The sequence below is a fragment of the Ictidomys tridecemlineatus genome, chromosome 8 (assembly GCF_052094955.1).
Source record: "Ictidomys tridecemlineatus isolate mIctTri1 chromosome 8, mIctTri1.hap1, whole genome shotgun sequence".
NCBI classification, from domain to species: domain Eukaryota; kingdom Metazoa; phylum Chordata; class Mammalia; order Rodentia; family Sciuridae; genus Ictidomys; species Ictidomys tridecemlineatus.
Window position 1 is genome coordinate 119,625,380 of NC_135484.1, and position 21,916 is coordinate 119,647,295.

The 21,916-nt window shown below is 43.8% G+C and overlaps 2 protein-coding genes across 13 annotated transcripts; one reads left to right on the forward strand and one right to left on the reverse strand.

Moving 5' to 3' along the window:
* Nucleotides 1–484: 484 nt before the first annotated feature.
* On the forward strand, nt 485–21,642 carry LOC101954959 (saoe class I histocompatibility antigen, A alpha chain). 12 transcript variants are annotated; one of them, XR_013425287.1, is made up of 9 exons: nt 485–642; nt 923–1,192; nt 1,462–1,737; nt 2,401–2,676; nt 2,804–2,917; nt 3,487–3,532; nt 12,545–12,608; nt 17,583–17,792; nt 18,002–21,642. XR_013425287.1 is itself a non-coding variant. In XM_078020304.1 (7 exons), the coding sequence occupies exons 1-6, from the start codon at nt 579–581 to the stop codon at nt 3,528–3,530; spliced, it is 1,044 nt and encodes a 347-aa protein (XP_077876430.1). In that variant the 5' UTR covers nt 485–578; the 3' UTR covers nt 3,531–3,532; nt 12,545–14,697. The 12 variants fall into 12 exon arrangements, 11 of the variants coding, with proteins under 11 accessions (XP_077876430.1, XP_077876431.1, XP_040138249.2 ...); XM_078020304.1 differs by lacking the exons at nt 17,583–17,792; nt 18,002–21,642 and having other exon boundaries at nt 12,545–14,697; XM_078020305.1 differs by lacking the exons at nt 12,545–12,608; nt 17,583–17,792; nt 18,002–21,642 and adding an exon at nt 11,255–11,691.
* LOC101962182 (coiled-coil domain-containing protein 43) lies at nt 10,544–11,498 on the reverse strand. Its single transcript, XM_040282338.2, has one exon. It carries the CDS (start codon nt 11,479–11,481, stop codon nt 10,807–10,809), a length of 675 nt encoding a protein of 224 aa, XP_040138272.2. The 5' UTR covers nt 11,482–11,498; the 3' UTR covers nt 10,544–10,806.
* Nucleotides 21,643–21,916: the final 274 nt, after the last annotated feature.

The window sequence follows — 21,916 nt, forward strand, 5'->3', positions numbered from 1 at the left end:
CTTAGTGTCCTATGAACCAGGCATGGCTCTATATCCTGGGAATACAACTATGATTAAAACTGCCCTAAGCCTATGTGTGGGCCTTACATTTTAGAGGTTTGTCCAGAGTGAGATGGAGCCACTGGAGCATTTTAAATGAAGAAATGGCACAACTTGACTCACATTTGCAGGATGGCTCACAGAGGTGGGAGAGTAGTCATGGGAGGTGAGTGAGGGCGCAGGGCCTGAGGAATGAGAGGGTCTGGAAAGCAGGGCTGTAGAAACATGAGGTGAGGATGTGAAGCTGAGCAAAGAATTTTAAAGTTGTAGAATTCTTAGATTTCGGTATGTTTTATAGATGTTTAACAAATACCTAGCTAGAGCGGGTGTGGGGAGGAAGCCAAATTCTGGGGATTCCCCACGTCCTGGGAACTTCACTTGCTCATCTCTCAACCTGAGTCAGGTTCTTCTGCCTGGTGACTCCTGACGTGCCCAAAGTTTCTAGAGAAGCCAATCAGAGTCGTCGCCACGATTCTCGGTAACAAAAGCCGCATACACCCGCAGGAACTCGGATTCTCCCCGTCTATGGGGTGTGAGTCATGGAGTTCAGAACCCTGTTCTTGCTGCTTTTGGGGCCTCTAACCCTGACCCAAACCTGGGCGAGTGAGTACGAGGTCCCACGGGAAACAGCCTCTGTGGGTAGGATCTAGGGGACCGACCGCCCGGCGGGGTCGCAGATTCAGGGAAGCGGCATTTCTACCTTGTGAAGCCTGAACTTTCCCTCCATCTCGGACTCGTCCTGTCCTGACCTAAATTACCGGTCCTGCTGCCCCCTTTTGGTCTCACGAGTCCCCGCGTCCCCTCTTCCCATCACGGGCCGGATCAACAGGGGACCCCAGTCCGGAGGAGGTCGCACTGGGTCTTAGCTGCTCTCTGTCCTCAGGGTCCCACTCCCTGCGTTATTTCCACACCTCCGTGTTCCGAGCTGGCCACGAAGAGGCTTTTTACACCTCGGTGGGCTATGTGGACGACACGCTGTTCCTGCGCTTCGACAGCGACGCCCTGAATCCGAGGGTGGAGCCGCGCGCTCAGTGGATGGAGTATGAGACGCCAGCGTTTTGGGAAGCGCAAACCAAGATCGCCGAGGCGCACGAGCAGAAGTTGCGCTGGAACCTGCGCTCCACCCTCCGCTACCTCAACAGGAGCGAGGACGGTGAGTGACCCGGGACCGGGTGGCAGGGGACAAATGCCCCCACCGCGGTCTCAGAGACTGTATCTCGTTTCCAGGCCCCCACACCACTTGGCCTCTCAACTCAGACCCCGCGGGTATTCTCTGGGGTTTCATTTTCCTTTTAGGCGGAAAAGGCCGTAGACCCACCCCTCCTCCCACCCTGGCTCCCAGTTGCGCTGGCAGAGTTAAGCACCAGATGTAAAAGCTGGAGCAAAGTCAGTCTGACTTCGGAGGGGGGGGGCGGGGGGCAGGCTCTCATACCTTCCAGTGGATTTCTGGCTGTGACCTTGGGCCAGATGGAAGCCTCCTTCGTGGATATGAGGAGTTTGCCTATGATGGTGCGGATTACATCTCCCTGAATGAGGACCTGCGATCTTGGACCGCCTGGGACAAGGCTGCTCAGATCACCCAGCGCAAATGGGAGGATTCAGGAGATGCAGAGCACTACAGGGCCTACCTGCAGGAGGAGTGCCTGGAGTGGCTCCGCAGATTCCTGGAGAAAGGGAAGGACAAGTTGCTGCACACAGGTACCAGGGAATGAGGGTAGCCCGACATAGTTTGGACAAAAATGGAATTGCTAACAGAATACCAGAGGGCCTTCCCTCCTCTCAAGACAATTAAGGCATCAAGTCTTTCTTGGAATGGGGGAGAAGATCTCTGAACAAACTTAAGAGCACATTGCTTGGACCCTGACAGCAGCCTTGGGTAGCACAAGGTGACTTTCTCAGGCCTTGTTCTCAGCTCCACATTCAAATTGTTTGAGGTTGGACTCCAGGTTTTGTGAGTCTCTGGGCCTCCATTCAGGTCAGAACCTGAAGTCCCTCTTAGAGACCTGGGGCATCTTTCCCTGGTCAGTCTGATTCTACAACTTTCCAAGGAAACGGAGATTATCTCAGAAGCTTGAGTCCAGGCTGGTGCTTGGGTTTTGCTTTCCTTCCTCACTTCCATTGTCCTGTCTGACTTAGTATGGTCACATGAGCACTGGTTCAGTGGCCATGGGAGGTAATGTAAAATGTCCAATTAAAAAATATTTTTAGTTGTAGATGGACACAATACCTTTATTTTATTTATTTATTTTTATGTGGTGCTGAGGATCGAACCCAGTGCATCCCATGTGTTAGGCAAGCACTCTACCAGTGAGCTACAGCCCCATTCCCAAAATGTTTTATTTTTCTAATTCTTCCCTTCAGAGTCTCCAAAGACACATGTGACCCGTCACTTAAGCCCTGAAGGAGATGTCACCCTGAGGTGCTGGGCCTTGGGCTTCTACCCTAAGGAGATCACCCTGACCTGGCAGAGAGATGGGGAGGACCAGATTCAGAACATGGAGCTTGTGGAGACCAGGCCTGCAGGGGATGGAACCTTCCAGAAGTGGGCAGCTGTGGTGGTGCCTGCTGAGGAGGAGCAGAGATACACATGTCATGTGCATCATGAGGGGCTGCCTGAGCCCCGCACTGTGAGATGGGGTAAGGAGGGGCTGAGGGCACAGAGCCTGTTGGCAGGAAAAGCAGGAGCCATTCTGAAAACCCTCAGTAGGATAAGGGCTGAGAGTGAGGGGTCAGGGTCCCTCACTTACCTTCCTTCCCTTCCCAGAGTCACCTGCTCTGTCCATCATCCCTGTCATGGGAATTGTTGCTGGCCTGGTTCTCTTTGTAGTTGTGGTCACTGGAGCTGCGGTGGCTGTTATGAAGTCATGGCAGAATGCAGGTAGGGAAGTCAAGGGTTCCGGGTGTACCTGGTCTAGGCCCCTGGAAGAAGAGCGCTCTGCCTCATTAATGGGAAGCACCATCCATACACACTTGCTGACACTCACTCTATTGTAAAGCACAAGGAAAATAAAGGACAAAATGATCACCATTATGATTGTCATGGTGGGGACCTGATTCCAGCATTCAGAGGGCAAAGGGGTAGGTCCCTGCTGGATACAGACCTCCAGGAGAGTGGTTAGTTAAGTGCCTGGGCATCTCCTATCCTCATGCCTCTTGATCCTTTCTAAGGTTTCCAGTTACAGTTCAGGAACCTTCCCTGGGATCCAGGCCTAGGGGATTTCTCACGTCCTCATAACTCTGCCTCCTCCCTGCCACACACAGGTTGTTTTCTTCTCATAGGAAGAAAAGAAGAGAGCTATTCCATAACTGTTCAGAGAGTGTTGTCCCTGAGACCCTTGGAGTAGTGTAGATGGGAAAACAAGGAGGGTCCCTCATCTGCCCTATAATTTATTCATTCTTCACATATCTTTTGGATTTTGACTCTGTCTTGTTGTTTTTCTGACCCAGGCAACGTCAGTGCCCGGCCCTCCAATACTTCTCTAGCCCCATAAAGGTGAGACTCTGGAGGGCTTAAAATGGTAGAAGGTGTGATAGAGGGGAATGGAGAATGTGGTGGGAATTCTCTTGGATCTTTGGGTGAGTTCTGGGTTCTTCAGAATGTTGTCCCTTTGAGCAACTGCCCTGATTTTGTTCATGATGCTTTTATTCTGTAGCAGAGACAGCTGCCTTGTGTGGGACTGAGCAACACAAGATTTGTTCAAGCCTTTGTAACTAGAAGAACCCTGGAGTCCCTTTCTGTCATGGATTCTTAAGCCATCCACATTCCTATTGGCATAATGTGCAGAAGTGAGACCAGTGCACAGGACCCCTGTCCTGCACTGTCCCTTGCCCACTCACCTTTCCTGTTCTAGCAGAGGTGACGCTGGGATGACTCCATCCCTCTCTTAACGTCACTGTGCTCTGAGTCACAACTTCTTACTTCCATCCTGAATATAAGAATCAGAATATAAATATTTTTCAAAATCTTGACCCAGTAGATTGATTGGTTAATAAACAGAGAAAATTCCAAATTAGAGAGAGGAAATAAATGGAAACACTGAGAACCTTCTAGAATGTGTTTTCATTGTCCTGAGTCAGTGACAGCTAAAGACAGAAGAAGGCTGTGAGGAGCCCAATGTGGACAGGGCTGTGTCCAGTTAGTGCTTAGGCCATGCTGGCTTTCATGTGGTCCCTCTTTAGCTTGGTCATCTTCTGTATTCCCTTGTCCTTGTCACTGGGGAGAACCTTGCCCACCAGGACTTGTGATCACTGGGACACAGACATCACCAGAGCCTTTTGCTGTCAGCCAGACCCTAGGCCTCAATGGCTTCCTGTGGCCAGATCAGGCTGTCCCCTTCATCCTTTGTATTTCCTGTCCCTTAGTTTCTATGGAGGATTATGTATATGCTTGTTCTCCCTCCTCCTGAGGTAGCTGGCTTGATGAGGGGTGCCGTAGCCTTTTGAAGACTCCATGACAGTGGCAGCTACATGGAGACACCTTGCAGCTGGGTCAAGGTTCCTCAGGAGGCTGCACGTGCTCTGAACTAGTGTCTGACATGTGGCACTGTTTCCCCCACAGCCAGGATTCATGGGTCCAGGAATCAAGAAATGGGAATGGGAGTGGCAACTCTCACTATGGCCCCCAGTGACCCACTAGCAATGTATGTGCTTCCTGTCCCCATGACCTTATGCCCTGCTGGCCTGGAGATCTTAGTTTCACAGAAGAAATGCTTCCATCAAGAGACAACAATGAGTTCACAGAATTGGAAAGGACAACTGTCACTGGCCATGTTGGGCTCTTCTTGCTTTGAGTCAAGAACCCAAGGGTGGGTTAGCTGGTGGGCCTGGGTGATGGATCCTGGCAGCCAGGGGGACATGGGACAGCTGCTCCCCAGGGAGGGAAGGCAGGGAATGTCTGGAATACAGGAGTCCCTTAGGGTGCCTCTTAGTGTTACATCCCCTGTGCTTAATGTCCATGGGAAACTACATCAGCCCAACCCAGGCAGAACTGAGTGGCCAGGACCCTTCAGGAATGAAGGTTGGCATCACCACAGCAGGAGAAATGCCACAGGCAGCTGAACTACTTGCTGAATTGAAGGGAATATGGAATGGGAGGTGGAAGAAGATAGTTGTGAGTACCAGCAGCAACACATGACCATTTTCAGAGGAGAGGACTGTAATTTTCGTTTGCATATCTTCTTTATTTTATTATGAATATGTTTGTGGTATGTATTTATTGATCAAATATACTTATTTTCTTGAATCTCACCCTTTTATATGTAACAAATAATTTTGACTGTTTATCATAGTATTAAGCATTGTTAAGTGTATGTCTTAGTGTTTTGCATTTTGGGATGTCTATCAAGGGGAGGAGGAGAGGACATCATGGGTGTAGTTCAGTTGTAAGCAGAGAGTCTTATCATATTAGGTGGAAGTATAATTTGTTATTCTCTTTATTTAGATGTACATTGTGATTTAGGGAGATGCTTCTGTGTGCCAAATTGATGAAGGGGGAACTGGTGATAGTTAATTTTATTTGTCAAATTGGTTAGGGCCACGATACTCAGTTATTTTTCAGACATGTCTGGATGTTGTAAAGGCATTTTTGAGACGAAAACCACATTTAAGTCAGTAGTCTTTGAGCAAAGCAGGACACCCTTCAAAATGTGGTTGGGCTTCACTTAATCAATAGAAGACTTTAAGAAAAAGATTGTCCTCCCCCAAAGAAGAAGTATTTTCTCATCATTGTTTTTGGACTGAAGTGTAACATCAGCTCTTCCTGAGCTTCCATCCTGCTAGTCTACCTTGAATATTTTCAAGTCATTGCCTCCAAAATTGCATATGACAATTTCTTAAAGGATCTTCTTCAACAGATAGACAGAAATACATGTAGACACACAACTTGTTAGTTGTGATTCTCTGTAGAACCCTGACTATTACAAGCACAGTTTTCTATGTTCTAACTACTAGAAATGAGTGATAAAGAAAAGTAAAGGCAATTTCACAGTTATGGTTTGGATCTGAAATGTCCCCTGAGAAACTCATGTACTGGAAACATGGTATTCAAAATAGGAATGTTCAGAGGTGAAATGATTAAATTATGAGATGATTAAATTATTAAATTATTACATAATCTCAACAGTGGATAAATCCATTGGGTGAATTAATAATTTGAAATGAATCACTGGGTAGTGCTTGACTAGAGAAAGTAGGCCAGTGGTGGTGTGCCCTTGGGGATTACATTTTGGCCCTGGCTCCTCACTCTCTGCTTTCTGGCTGCCACAAGGGGAGAAGTTTTCCTCTGTCATGTCCTTCCTCATGATGTTTCTGCCCTGGAGCCATGCATTCAACCACTGAAACTTCAGTTTTGGTGTTGCTTTGGGAGATTTCATTGAAAAAAAGTTAGCTACCTTCCAGCTGTTAGACCCTTTGTAAATTATGGACAGATGACATCCAAGCAGAATCTGTTTTTGCCTGAGCAATAATGTTGTGGTTTCAATGAGATATAGATTTCTAGTCCACCCAGAAACCAGGAAAACTGGAATTAAATGTAGCAATATCTTCTCAGCAAGCAATCTGAAGAAATTTTATTTGCCTATGTACTGGGAATGATTTTATTAGTTCTTTCTTTTTTAAAAAACATTTATTCTTTAGTTGTAGGTGGACACAATACCCTTATTTAATTTTTATGTGGTGCTGAGGATCAAACTCAGAGCCTCACTCATGCTAGGTGAACGATTTTCCTCTGAGCCCCAATCCCAGGCTTATTTAGTACTGTCTTGTATGGCCTTGTGGCCTGATACAAATAAGCCGTCTTTCCAGGAAAGGATGATGTGCCCAAGGCTTGGAATATTTTATTGTTTTCTTTATTATTATTATTTTAACATTTGCAATATACGTACTTGTTTATAAAATATCTCCAATGGCTTTATGTATATGTGTATATATTATTTTTTACTGGCAAAATAAAAACTTTAACAAACATTAAAATAAATCCGTTGCAGTGTACCATATGATAGATTATGTTATTTTTGTGTACCATATGATAGATGAGAGTTGAAACAAAACCTTCCAACAATCTTCTCTCTATTGCAGGACTATTCAATCCATTTTCCGCAATATTACATCAAAACTAGATTTACCCAATTTTTCACTAATCTTCATGCCAGGGGTTCTTTTTTTCCCCCAACAATATCAATAATTAATTTAAATATAAATGATACAGATGTTGTAATTAAAAGTAATAATTGTTCAACCTGTGTAAAAGGAAACAATAACTATATGCTCTATACATATGTCATCCTTTAAATATTAATACACCAATAGGTTAAAAGCAAAAGAAGCGAAAAATAAGCACAAGAAATATGAGGTAGAGCTATTAATATAAAATAAATGTCAAGAAAAAGTATTTTCAGAGATAAAGGGGAACATTTCATAACCATAATAAAGTGACTTCTTCAAGAAAGTATAAGAATCCTAAACATGTATGTACCTAATAACAAAATTCCAAAATACATGAAGTAGAAATTAATAAAACTATAAAAACAAATCCACAATCATATTTGGAGATTTTAAGCCCCTCTATATTATAATTGAAAGGAATTGGGCTGGGGATGTGGCTCAAGCGGTAGTGCGCTCACCTGGCATGCGTGCGGCCCGGGTTCGATCCTCAGCACCACATACCAACAAAGATGTTGTGTCCGCCGAGAACTAAAAAATAAATATTAAAAAAAATTCCCTCTCTCTCTCTCTCTCTCTCTCTCTCTCTCTCTCTCTCTCTCTCTCTCCTCTGTCACTCTCTCTTTAAAAAAAAAAGAAAGGAATTATAATATAGAAGGCTTAACAACATTATCAGCCTCCTTGACCTATTTGTTATATATAGAGAACCAAACACAGAAAAAATGACAAGTAGAAAATTAACAGGGATAGACTATATTCTGTCATAAAATAAATTTTGAGAAATTAAAAAAAATTGAAATCATGCTGTGTTTCCTGCATGATTTTGTTACATTAGAAGGAACATTTTCTTGATATACCCACCCTGGTCTGAAAACAAACCTGAAACCATCTAACCTTAGGAAACAGTTGAGAGTTAGTGTTATTTTTAATTTTTTTTTGGTACTGGGGATTGAACCTAGGGCCACTTTACCATTGAACTACATCGACAGATTTTTTTACTTTGAAAAAGGTTTTTGTAAGTGCTTAGGGCCTCACTAAACTGCTGAGGCTGACCTCAAACTTATGATCCTCCTACCTCAGCCTCCTGAGTCACTGGGATTACATGTGTGTGCCACTATGCCCAGGAAGAGAGCAAAGTATTTTTAAGCTGAATCTACTGATTCGGTAGCAGGTATTCAGATCAAACATTTGTGCAAGATCTCTGACCTTCAAGCAGTGGAAAGACCTATATTCATGGATATGACATTTCTATTGTGTGATGATAGGAATACTTCAAAATATGTGTCTTCATGAAATTTACAATTGGCTTTTAACCTGCTAGACAAGTGTGATGCATCTTCAAGGCCACTGAGTGGTGAATGAAGCACAGACCTTGAAGATGCATAAAGTCTCTGAAGATGATGTTGTTGAGGCAACATCTGGCAGGGACCCCACCTCAAGGAGGGCCACCAGGGATCTCCTCTGGAACTGTAAACAGGGTCACACCATCCCACTGACTACCCACGTCATGGATGAAGCTGATGTGCTGGGTGCCTGCATAGCCATCATAGTCAGAGATCCTTGCAGTGTGTGGCTCTTCAATATTCCTGAAATGATTTGATGGTTCTTCTCTTTTTGACCATTCTTAGGATATTGATGCCTTAATATTTGTTTAACATAGTTTTCATCTTTTTCTATCTACCCCAAACCTCAGTGATTCCGTCTGTTCTATTAATTAGGGTTCAACTACAATATTTCATTATTGAAATAGTGCTCCTATTTTCATCAAAATTTTAAAAGTTTTACTGCTTTTATGTTTATTGTATCAGTCAATGTTTATATTTATTCGTCCCATATGGCTTCCAGTAAATTTGTCCAAGTGCAATTGTGCCTTTGATGAAGTGATAAGTAGATAGACATTGGTAGATAGATGATGTATAATGAATAGACCAGTGGTAGATTGATGGATACTAGGGGAAATACAGGTACCAGATATTTCTGCTTCTTGTTATTTTTTTTTTTGGTGACTTAAATAAAGTTTATTTTTTAAAAAATGTCATTATTTTTGCAATGCCATGGTTAGAGGACTTTATGAAGAGGTAACATAATTTCCTTTTCCTTAACCATGCTTTTTATTTTCAACCTTCTGCACAAAGATAAAAGTTTTTGTTAATCTCATAGTTAATGATATAAAACAAAGGTCAGCAAACTTTCTTGAAAGGGCTAGACAGTAAATAATTCAGGTTTTATCATGTGTTCTTTATCTTATAGCCTCTTGAAAAATGTAAAAACCATTTTTAGTTTGTACCATACAAAAAAAGATGGCCAAATTTGCCCTGTACTTGGTAGTTTGCTGATTCGTGGTATAAAATATCTACTTTGTCTTATGAGAGAAAAATGCTCTTTAGGCTTCTGGACGGTCTACTACTGCCTGAAGTCAAGTAGAGAAGAGCCTTATTTATAATTGAATGTGGCTTGTGAAAAAGGTAGAAATGGAGAGTTCTTGCTCACTTTTGACTCTCCCAGGCAATTTTCCCATTCATTCATTCAATAAATTTGTTAAGCACCTACTATGTACACTCTTTAAGTATTTTTTATATTAGCAAGATTTCCAGTGTTTCTTTAAAAGGGCATTTCCTCCAGTTTCTCTAATCAGGAGTTACCAGGTCTTAATAATCATGTTTTAGGGAAAATTGGGGTTAAAATTTCTACTGGCATTCAAGAGAATTCATGATTATAAAAAAAATGAATCTAGCTTAACAATGATAATGTTCCACTCAATATTGACACATCCTTCTTAATGTCACAGCCTATATGAAGAAAAATATTTAACTATCTTAAAGATACTTTTTTATCCCATCAGTTGAAATTTTCTTTAAAAAAGATCTCAGATCTTAAACACACTCCAAATAATTTCTTCCCACTTTCTTAGTTTTCTCTCATGTAACATAAAATCCAATCCAAGTAGGGTTTTTTATTAGTTTTTCTTTTTGGCAGCACTGGGGATTGAAGCCAGCAGTGAGTCTCTAGGCCTTTTTTTTTTTTGAGACTGGTCTCACTAATTTGCCCAAACTGGCCTCAAACTTGTAATCCTCCTGCCTCAGCCTCCCCAGGAGCTGGAATTACAGGTGTGTACCACACCACCAAGCTTCCTGATTAGCTTTATATATCAGCCATAAAACTATACTACACTTAGGAGTAAATATTACCTCTGAAGTAATTTATACTTGCACTTTTCATCTCAGAGGAACGGTCATGTTTCTTCTCCCAGAAGAAAACCCTGTTAGCTTTCTGAATCCTATTTATTCAAGGAAAATTAGGTGAGGGAAGACATTTTATAAAAAAGGAGTCAAAAGGAGCACAGAACTTCAGTATTAAAATATAAAGATTGCCCCAATTGCAGCTCTTTGGTACAGACATTAATTATCTGATCATCCACATCAGCAAAACATGGCACATTTTTGTAATTAAAAGTGATTGTGATTTTCCTTTTGACCATGTAAACAAAAGGGAAATGCCTTGGGAAAGAACTATGCAATGTTTTCTCATTTCTCTTAAATACACATTTGCAAAGCCAGTTTTCCTTTTCATCAAGTTCTTGAAGCAGGGGAAGAATTGAACAGGCCAGGGTTATCGCTTTCGCTCCCCTCTCTGTGTCCTTTTCTTTTCCTTTTCCTTGTGCTCCTGCTTGGCTAGTTTGTCTCTCTCCCTCTGCAGCTTGTCCTGTTCCTTCTTTCTTTGGGACTCATCCCGAAGTGAGTCTCTCTCCAATTTCCGAGCATTGAGGACATCTTCTACATTGGTGTTTCGAAACAGAGATTTATCTGAACCAATGTTCATCGTGGTGGCACCTGAATCATCCTTCTCATCTGCTTCATCCTCTTCATCTGTTACAACGGCATGCTGGGCCAGCAGGGCAGCTTTTCTCTGTGTTTCCTCTTCCAACACCATCCTGGGCTTCACCACAATCTGTGCCTGCTTCTCAATGAGGGTGGCAATGGCCTGGACCTCATCTTCTTTTTTCAATTTGGTGACAACCTTCTGAGTTTCAGACCATCGTTCCACAATCTCCTTGCAGATATTAAGGAGCGAAACTTCTTCCAGAAAAGCAGACAGGATACCCTGCAGAGCGTCCAACTTCTCTTCTTCCTCCTCCTCCTGCAGGACACCAAGGATGTAGGAACCATAACCGGCTTGGTCCACTCCCAGCGCCTCCAACCGTCTGTCCAGCCAGGATCCAAAACCCCCACCCCCGCCATCACTTTGGCCGGAGGTTGCCGCGGCCATTTCGTAGGGCGCCGCCATCTTGGGGTCAGGGTACTGCCAACCCCCCTCTTGTTATTTTTTAAACCAGTATTAAATTGCTTATATGTTAGCAGAGTCATTTATTCCAATCTGAAGAATTGTTCTAACCATGGAATATACTAAATATATATATTTTTTAGGTCATTTCAAAAAATTGCTTATTTTTTTGTGTGTTTGCTTCCTAATAAAATTTCAATGCCTTAAAAAAAATCTTTGCAAGCTGGGTGCAATGGCAGTGGCTCATACTTGTAGTCCCAGCTTCTAGGGAGGCTGAGGTGGGAGGATCATTTGAGCCCAAGAGTTTGAGACCAACCTAGGTAACAGAGTGAGACCCAATCTCTTAAAAAAAAAAAGAAAATTGTAGAATGAATAAATTTACACAAAGACTCACACAAACCACACCACACACACACTCTACTGTGGTTTGTGTGTCTCCCAAAGATCCACATATAAGCCTGGTACCTGGGGTGGTGGTATTGGCAGGTACTGTGAAGACCTGGAGCTTAGTGGGTAGTCTTTAGGTCATTGGAGACATTGTTTTGAAGGGGATTGTGGGACCTGGTTTCTCAGTCCTTCTCTGCTTCCTGTCTCATAATGTAAGCAGTTTATTATCCCATAAATTCTCACCATGATGTGCCACCACCAACCAGAACTGAGCCAGTGAAGGCACCAGGCTTTTGAACTTCTCAAACTGTGAACTAACTGTTCCTTCTCTTTTTCTGTTAGTTTTTTTAGGTGTTTTCATGTAGTGATGTGAAACTAATACACATCCATACACCCTAACACATTGTTACATATTTGCTCTTGAAACTTAATTTGCATTCAACATTATGTTGTGAACATTTGCCACATCATTATGAATTACTAGATTAATTTTCCTCCAGATTATTGGGGTAAATGTCAAAGAATACTAAGTTTGCAAGAATAGTACAATGGTCACTCTAGACCTACTCATTTTAATATTTGGTCACATTTGCTTTATGTATGTATTGAGCTGTATTACTAGAATTTTTGCTCTATGAACTTTGTGCTAAGTAGAAAACTGATGTCCAACTCTCTGCAGGTGGACATGACTAGGATGCCCAAGAAGATGGTGGAGAATGGAATACAGAGGCTGAAGGAAGAAGGTGTGTGGAATGGAAAGATTCTGTGAGGCCATGAGACCCACCAGAGGGGCACTTCCCTCTAAGGCCCATGGAGTCCCCTTTCATCACAGCCTGAAGGAAGAAGCTGATGAGAGGAACCTACATCACTAAAAAGTTTAGGGTGCTGTTTTCTGCAGGCCAGAGGTTGAGGGTAGGAAAGGTGATTCCAGAGTTGTGCTCATTAACAGCCACCGGGAGGGTCTGGCCCTGAAGAGCTAGGGAACAAGTGGTGACAGTTAACCAGGACAAAACAGAGGGCATGCCCACCACAGCATCTCAGAGCAGAAGCCAGGTGCTTGAACTGCTGGAGCACTGAGAGGGTTGGTGAAGGGTGGTGTCCCTAGGTTTAAAAGTGTAACAGGTGCCACCACTCCTGAACCTTTCCTCTCTATCAACTGAGCTATATCACCAGCCCCCATTCATCTCTTTAACAGTGGATACAATTTCTGCAAGACCTTCCCCCCAACACCTCTGCATGGCTGGGATGGAGACAGTGTCAGAGCTTTCCCTTTGGTCTTCAGCACTGTGATAGCCCTTTCTCCAGAGACCTGGAGCCCACTGTGGAGTTCCTCCATCTGCCAGGGTATCAGTGCCAATTATGCAGGATTGGGTTGTGGGACCAGAGTCCCATTGTGAGTCCCAATTTGTCTAGGTATATGACCTGTCCAATTTAGGACCTTTTGAGTTAAACAGAAACCCATTCATTTGGGCACTTGCCATCCTATAGTTGTTTGTTGTCCCATGGTCAAGAATTCTGTCTCACCAGGGCCCAGTAACTTGTTTCTGAAAGGTTATTTCTGTACATAGATGTTATAACCTCCCTTTGGACCCCAGGATCCTCCATTCCGATTCTCCCACTGGTGCTAGGTTCAGTTCCATTCTGTATTTTTCCTCCACTTACACCCCAGTACCATGAGGGATGGTGGCTAATTCCACCACAGCTGGACTTGCTGTAGAGTCCATTCCTGTCCAAGCTTCACTTCAAGAGCTCCACTGTTGTCTGAAACCCAGGGCAATATTGGTGCAGAGGCTCTTCTTCCCATTGGCTATTCCCAGCCGATGACTGGTCACAGCAGGGTCATTGAGGCAGGCCAGTTCCTCAGAGGCATGGGAGGCCTCTGATGGCCAGTTGTGAAGAGGATTCCTCTGTGGTCTGGCTCTACTCTCCTTAGGTTTTCTGTGGTTTGGTGAACCTGCACACTTCTTTCCTTCTATTCACCACCCAGGTCTCATTGTACCTCAGCCTGCAGCCTCTCCAAGTGATTTCTAGCTCCCACCCCATGTTTTCCAACAGGTGTTTCCCTTAGTAACGTGCTGGTAAGTTCAATTCCTTTGGCAGCTGTATCTTTGAGGGCTTGGACTAACAAATTGGTTCTATCTGTGTGCCTGTGACCTATTACTTATTCTAGCTTGTGAAATTCTTTATCCAATTTCTCCCACTGCTTTGGTTCCATTTTGCTGCTCTTTGCATTAGCTCTGGAGTTAGTAGATACTTCTTGTTTTGGAGTAGTCATTTAGTTTGATGTGCAATAACAGATAATTCATCAAGCTTCTTAACATTTCTATTATTCAATGGATTAATTTTCTTGTATTTTGATAATGTTATATTCACTGCTTCCAGTTTTACTCTTGTTCTCTATTTAATTTTGTCTTTTCTTCCTTTCCTTTTTCCCTCCCACCCTTTCTTCCTTTCTTATTTGTTGTTTTTTATTTTGGAGGATTCCAAACACATGAATGTACTCCATGCACTTATTTAAAAGGAAGCAGGATCAGGACCTAGGTGCTGACAGTGTGATGTCATGTGTCAGCAAAGAAAGGAGGTTACTGATCAAGTGTGGAAATGAGAGGCCTGTGTGGTTTTTACAAGGCAGTGGCTCTCCACTCTTCCCTGCTCCGTGTCAGTTCTGTGTTTTCTTTACAGTACTTGGCAGGGCAGGGGAGGCCAGAGGCCACAGAACTGCAGCTTCAGGAATGTTCATAATTTCCTGGTAAAAGTTTCAATGAGTGCAAGCACCTTGGAAATTAGCATTATTCAGTTAGGTTGAATAAAATGTGCTTTTGAATGGTACAATCCTATTCTTTATCTTTTTTAAAAATATATTTCTTTAATTGTAGATGGAAAAAATAACTTTATTTTATTTATTTATTTTTATGTGGTGCTGAGGATTGTACTCAGTGCCTCACATGTGCTAGTTGAATGCTCTACCACTGAGCCACACCCCAGCCCCCTATTCCTGATTTTATGCTTGAGATCTTTCTTGCCTGTGTGTACAGGAGACATGTGCACTAATGTTTATGGCAGAGTGGAATCAACCATTTTTACATCCACAGGAAAGTACCACATGGTGGTATAATCATCAAAAGTAAAACTTCTGCATTAAAGTGAATGAAGGACAGCCTTGCACAGGAGGAATAAGGCTTCTACATGTTATGAGCATCACAGAAACACACATGCAGCAGGAGGTCACTGCACAGGAAGATTATAAACAGGCAGAATGAACTAACATTTGATTGGGGATGAAACAATTATTGTAAAATTCTTTAAAGAAATGGAAGGGAACAGTTAACGCAAGACTCAGGATGGAGTTTCTATTTGGGGGATGAGACAAGCAGCTCAGGAGACTTCATAGTTTCTGTTTCTTGTGCCTGTGGTTAGCACCCAGGTATTTACTTGATCTCAGCTCCTTAAACTGGCATTTTCAAACTACAATTTGTGAACAATTCCTGATTAATTTTTTCCATGAAAGATAACAAAGCAACAAAGTTTATTGCAAGAATTGTTAACAAGAATTATTCACGTTGGAATAAAGCCACCACTGTATAGAATTGCTTTATAAAACATTAGAAGCCCATCCTAATGTTTTTTTTTTTTGTTTTAGAATTATACTGGTGTCCAAATAGCCTCTACCACATTTCATTCAAAAACATAATGAAGCACATTTAATTCATTATAGGAAGCCAACCAAATAGCTAGTTTTTAAAAAAACTTTAGTTTCTGGATACAAGCTAACAATTTCTGACTACCAAAATTGTCATAATGATAGACAGAAGTATAGATTTTAGACAATTCACAGTTTTCTTTTTTTAATTGATTTTACTATTTTTTTAAATACATGACAACAGTGGGACAATTCACAGTTTTCCAACTGAAAAGCAATCTGTGTGTATTTTTGAAGATGACATTTGAGTATAAAAATTGGCATGCTTAACAAAGTAAATTTGAAACTTCCTAGGAAAAACAAAGATAGTTATCATTTAAAGGACCTATTGTGATTGCACTGAAGTCTTGGGTCTATGTCATCGTCTACCATACACCACTCTCAATGATGTTGAAACTTTTTGAAAAGGAAGTGTTTTTTTTAAATTGAGAATTCACTTTAATGGTGAATAATACAATCTTTCTCCCAGAGATTAACGTTTAGAGGAGAATTAAGGTAAGGGGCAATTCTATTGTAAGTGATAAATGCTGTAGTGGAAGTCTTTGGAACCATTCTACCTTGAGATTGAGTGTAGACATGCAATCAGATAATCTACATTAATATCCCAGTCAACTTCAAAGTTCTTCACAATGAGACCTTTGATAGTTCAGTTTTTCTGAAAAGGAAATTTTTAAAAAGGCATTTGCAAGCTGAGCACAGTGACTCAACCTTGTAATTTCAGCAGCTCAGGAGGCTGAGGCAGGAGGATTACAAGTTCAAAGCCAGCCTCAGCAAATTAGTGAAGTCCTAACGCAAGACCCTCTCTCAAAATGAAAAACGAAAAGGCTGGACATGTGGCTCAGTGGTTGAGCATCTCTGGGTTCAACCCCTGGTACCAAATTAAAAAAAAAAAGCTTTTGTAGGAAAAACTCAGAGACAATAATGTGTATCTCTCTCTCAAAACTTTTTTTTTGTACCATGGATTGAACCCAGGGGTTCTTAATTATTAAGCCACATCCTCAGCTCTCTTTTAATTTTTTATTTTGAGATAAGGTCTTGCTAAGTTGCTAAGGCTGGCTTTGAAACTGCAGTCCTCCTATCTTAGCCTCTTGAGCCACTGGGATTGCAAGTGTGTGCCACCACACCCAGCTGTCTCAAACTTTTGATCATGAATTTTCCAAAATAGAAATCTAATGCATTTAAGAAAAATAATTGGATATAACAGCATTCGGCTTATGGAATTTTGAAACAATGTTTGCTTTAGTTTTGGTTTTAACAGATGTGCCAATTCTTTCATGCTCCTCCTTTGCAGAGAGGCAGCTTCTTCCCTTTTGGAGGGTGGTCTGGACCTGCTAACTCAACGTCTACCTGAAGGAATGAGGCTAATGTAATGAGCTGTGGCTCTGAGTGTAGGACATTGAGCATGTTGCAGCTTCCATCTTGTTTCTCTTTCCCTTGGATCCCTGGCTCTGGGGAGGCCAGCTTCTGTGTTGTGAGCAGCCTGTGGAAAGGTCCATGGACCTAGAAACAGAGGCCTCCTGGGACCAACCTGCAAGAACCTGAGGCCACTTTCAACAACTATATGAAGGAACCATATTCCCTGGAAACTCCTAGCACCAGTCAGATCTTCAGAGGATGCACAATAAGGAACCTGGTCTTCTCTAGATTTAAAGAGAAAATCTGCCTCTCCACCCCACTTCTAGACCAGGCACTCACATGGAGTGATTTTCTTCTAAGAGTTCAGGTGGACAGTCAGGGAGTAGAAATATAACTCAGGGAGAAGGAATTCAGTAATAGAATAGGAGGAAGAGGGGCTGAGCCCAGCTGGAGGTTTCCTGTGGTCTCCTCAGACAGCCTCTGAGCCAGGACTCTGAGGAGAGGAGGTGACAAAGAACACTCTGTTCATTAGGAGAGGGATTAAAGCAAAGTCCTAGGTTCTAGTGCATGGCTCTCCAGGTCTCAGGTTCCAGGGAGGAGTGTGGAGCAGGGAAGCTGAGCCTTGGGGTGTCTTCATATCCCTGATGTTTCCTTTTCTCAGACCTTGTCAGGTGCTTCATCTTGGACACTCCTGAGGCTGACCCAGATCTCACTCCCCTTGTGTGTCGGGTTCTTTGGCTAATCAGCATTGCTGCGGTTCCTGGTTATAAGGCTCTGTGGACCCATAGGGACCGGGATTCTCTCCAGATCCTGAGAATGGGGGTCATGGTGCTGTTCTTGGGGGCCCTGGCTCTGACCAAGACCTAGGCAGGTGAGTGAGGGTGGGTGGTCAATTGGTAGTGAATGGGCATGCGCGGGAGGATAAAGGGGTGGGGTCGCTGGACCAGAAGAGGCTTCCAGGTAGCCCCTAGCTGGTACCCCTCCCTACCTTGGTCACTTTCTGTCTCCATCCCTTTCTCAACTTCCACCCTCTTGTCTCCCATCTATATCTCGCTCTTCCCGTACCTTTTCCATTTCAAGAGCCCTCGTGCCCCTTGGATCTTCAGAGGCCTGGAGCTCTGAGAAGGGTGGAGCAGGTCTCAGTCGCTCCCTGCCCCCAGGCTCCCACTCCATGAAGTGTTTCTACATCACGATGTCGGTGCCTGACCGCGGAGAGGCCAGGTACTTGGAAGTTGGCTGTGGTTACCTGGAGGACACACGGTTTGCGCGCTTGGACAACTAGGCGGCGAATCCAAGAACCCACCCGCGAGCGCCTTGGGTGGAGCAGGTGGGACCTGACTGTTGGGATGAGCAGATGAGGAAAGCTAAGGTCAACACCCAGACTTACCAAGTGAACCTCAATAACCTGCTGGGCTACTACAACCAGAGTGAGAACGGCGAGTGACGCCGGGCACAGGGCAGAGGTCACGACTCTTCCACGTTCCCCACGGACCGGTTAAAATTGCTGTGAGTCCCCAGGTTGGAGGATCATCCCTAGTCTGCGGGGCCCGCGGAGACCCTCGATCTGGGAAGTGCTCAAGGGAACTGTTACCTGGTTTCATTTTGAGTTTGGGTTAGAATTTCCTCGGGTTGGGCTGAAGGGGAAGGGGCTGATGGAGGGCACTGGGCCAGGCTCTCACACCATCCAGTCCAAGTTAAGACTGCCACAAGGATTCCGATGGCCTCCTCCTCCGCGGGTATAAGCAGTATGCCTATGAAAGTGAAGATTACCTTTCCCTGGACGAAGATCTGTGTTCCTGGACCACAGCGGACCCTGGGGCTCAGATCACCCGGGGCAAGTTTGAGGCAGCGGCTGCAGCAGAGCTATGGAAAGCCTACCTGGAGGGCAGGTGCATGGAGTCACTCCAGAGACGCTTGGAGAATGGGCAGGAGACACTGCAAAGCAAAAGTACAAGCTGCCTCAAGGCAATTTCCCCATCTGTGGGGTGGGACATCTCCTCAGGAGGGGAGGAAAATGGGATCCTAACTAGAATACTGTCTTTATCTAACAGGGGGGAGGTAGAGTGCTCCTAGGTTTTCAGATCCAGTAGCAGAGAATGACTCACCTCAGGGCCCACTTTTTCTTCTCTCAGGACAATTGGGAATCTGTGACTGAAAAAGAGAGTAGATCTCTGAAATAACCTATCAGCGGTTCCCTTTGATTCTGGGAACAGATTGTGAATCATGACCTCTCTCAAGCCTTGTTCTCTGTGCTACACCCAATGGCTTTGGAGATCTGACTGCAGTGTTTCTGAGTCTTTCAGCCTCCTCCACCCAGTCAGGACCTTTTACAACCCCTCAAATACCCGGAGCTTCCTGCCCTGATTCTACAGCTTTCTAAGAAATAAATTATTCCTTTTGCCTGTGTGTAGGCTAGCATGTGGGGGTTTGTTGTTGTGGTTTGTTTGTATTTGGCTTATAAATATATCTTTTACTATTCAAAACACAGTAAATTCCAGCAAAGAGTTGGTATAAGAACTGTTTTATCAAATCAATTAGTAATACTCCAATTTTCAACGGCTTCTTCAGAAGTCTATTGTTGCAGTTACACACAGGCAAAGCAATTATAACGTGGGGTCCCAAAATATTGTGGTTTAGACTGTGGCTTATTTAAGTCTCACATGGGAAGCCAGTTCAACTCCACACAGTTATTTAAGGATGTAGCTTCTTCCATTTTGTGGTTCTTTATCTTCATCTGCATGGTCAAGTTGAAACTCAAGCACAGCAGCATGGGAAGTAGTAGCACTTACAAGTAGTTTATCCTCATAAGTTGTGAAATGTTAAGTTGATACTTCACTTCTGTTTGTGTTCAGTTGGTGATAACAGTCATGTGGCTACATGTAGCTTCAAGTGGTGATCAGGAAATACAGATTTAGCAGAGCAGGTATTGTTTAGTGTTGGGGTTTGGCATTCCCCTATACCAGTTGTCCTATTCATTCTCAGATTGGACACTTGAGTGATGCTGGAGTGACCCACAGAGAATTCAGAATACCTAAAATTTGTCACTCTTTTTCCCAGGCCCCCAAAGACACATGTGACTCACACCCTAACCCTGAAGGAGATGTCACCTTGAAGTGCTGGGCCCTGGGTTTCTACCCTAAGGATGTCACTCTGATCTGGCAGCGGGATGGGGAGGATCAGACCCAGGACATGGAGCCTGTAGAGACCAGGCCTGCAGGAGATGGAAGCTTCCAGAAGTGGGCAGCTGTGGTGGTGCCTTCAGGAGTGGAGCAGAAATTCACATATCTTGTGCAGCATGAGGGGTTGCCCAAACCCCTCCCCTGAGATGGGGTCAGGAGGGGATGAGGGCACAGAGCTTATTTTCATGAAAAGCAGGAGCCATTCTGGAGGCTCTTTGTGGATCAGGGCTGAAAGCTGGGGGTCAGAGCTCCTCACCTTCCCCTCTGTTGGCTTCACAGAGCCACCTTCTCAGCCCTCTGTCTCCATTAAGGGAATCATTGTTGGCCTGGTTCTGGTTGTGATGGTTGTTGTGATGAAGTGGAGGAAGAAGCAGGTAGGGGAGGAGCTGAGTCTGAATTTTCTTATTTCAGGCCCCAGGTAGAAGTGTGTCCTGCCTCATTAATAGGAAGCACCACCCACACATACATGTTTACACAGCCTGAGGCTGTTTGCTGACATCCTATCATAAAACATATGAAAAATAAAAGACAGATTTTGCACCCTGATGATCTTTATGATGGGGACCTGATTCCCAGCAGTCAGAGGTCAGAAGGGAAGGTCTCTGCTGAGGGCAAACCTCTGGGAGAGCAGTTGGTTCAGTGCCTGTAATCTCCTTTCCCCATGCTCCTAGTCATTTCCTGGGTCTGAAATCATGTTCTGCCAACATCCTTTGAGTGTTAGTACTAGGGACTTCTTAAAAGGCCTTTATGGCCCTCCTCCTTGCTGACCTCTCACAGGTAGAAAAGAAGGGAGGAGCTACACTCAGGCTCCAAGTAAGTATGGCGAAAGGGATGATCCTTAGGATTGCATAGGCAGAAGTCCATGGGGAATATCACCCATCCCATAATTCTTCCTTCAGCCAGTTCTCTTTTGCCCTCTGAATATATCTAGTTGTTTTTCTGTTCCAGGGAGGGACAGTTTCCAGGGCCTGATGTAGGAGAGGGGATGGGACAGAGAAGACCAAACTGGGTTCCAGGACTTTCTGAATTTGACCCTTTTGAGTGAGTGAAGCTTTGTTCAGCAGGTTGCCACTAATAGTGCTTGACCTGAATTTGTTCTTGATAATTTTGTTCTGTAGTCTGGGTCAGCTGCTTTGTTTGGGACTGAAAGAAGATTTGTTCAAGCCTCCTCTTTGTGACTCTAAGAACTCCTGGATTCTCTTCCTGCAAAGTGTCTAAATGTGTCTGTGTCCTTGTTGGCATAATGTGAGAAGGTGGGGAGACCAGAGCACCTCTACCCACCAGGACCCCATCCCAATACTGACCTATGTTCTTTTCCACAGTCAACTTTCCTGTTCCAACAAAGGTATGACTTAGAGGACTCCATCGCTGACTCAAGTACACTGATCTTCAAGTTTTTATTTCTGTACAGAAAATAAGAATCTAAATATAAAATTGATTTTTAAACAGTTGGGGTTATTTGAAATGAGGGGTTGATTGCTTAATGAAAGAAAAAGATGACTGAAATTTGAGGAAGGAAATAAATTGGAGCACTGAGAACCATCCACAGTCTGTTTTTGCTGTGCTGAGTCTGTTGCAGGTGGGGACAGAAGACTGTGAGGAGCAGAGAGTGATTGGGACTGTGTCCAGTCAGTGCTCAGTCCATGCTGGACTTTGGTCATCGTCCCTGCTCCTTTCTCTTTGCCCCTCTGGTAAAACTTCTACAATCTGTGATCATAGGTATACAGGAATTGCCAGGACCATGGGTAGCAAGGGCTTTCTGTGGCCAGGTTGTTGGGTAGGGGCTCAGACTCAGGAAACAGATTCAGTATCCCAA

Coding starts and splice junctions, on each gene's coding strand:
- LOC101954959 (XM_078020304.1), top strand. CDS start 579: ATGGAGTTCAGAACCCTGTTCTTGCTGCTTTTGGGGCCTCTAACCCTG. Junction 1,193..1,461: donor CCTCAACAGGAGCGAGGACG/GTGAGTGACCCG, acceptor GGCGGGGGGCAG/GCTCTCATACCTTCCAGTGG. Junction 1,738..2,400: donor GGACAAGTTGCTGCACACAG/GTACCAGGGAAT, acceptor TCTTCCCTTCAG/AGTCTCCAAAGACACATGTG.
- LOC101962182 (XM_040282338.2), bottom strand. CDS start 11,481: ATGGCGGCGCCCTACGAAATGGCCGCGGCAACCTCCGGCCAAAGTGAT.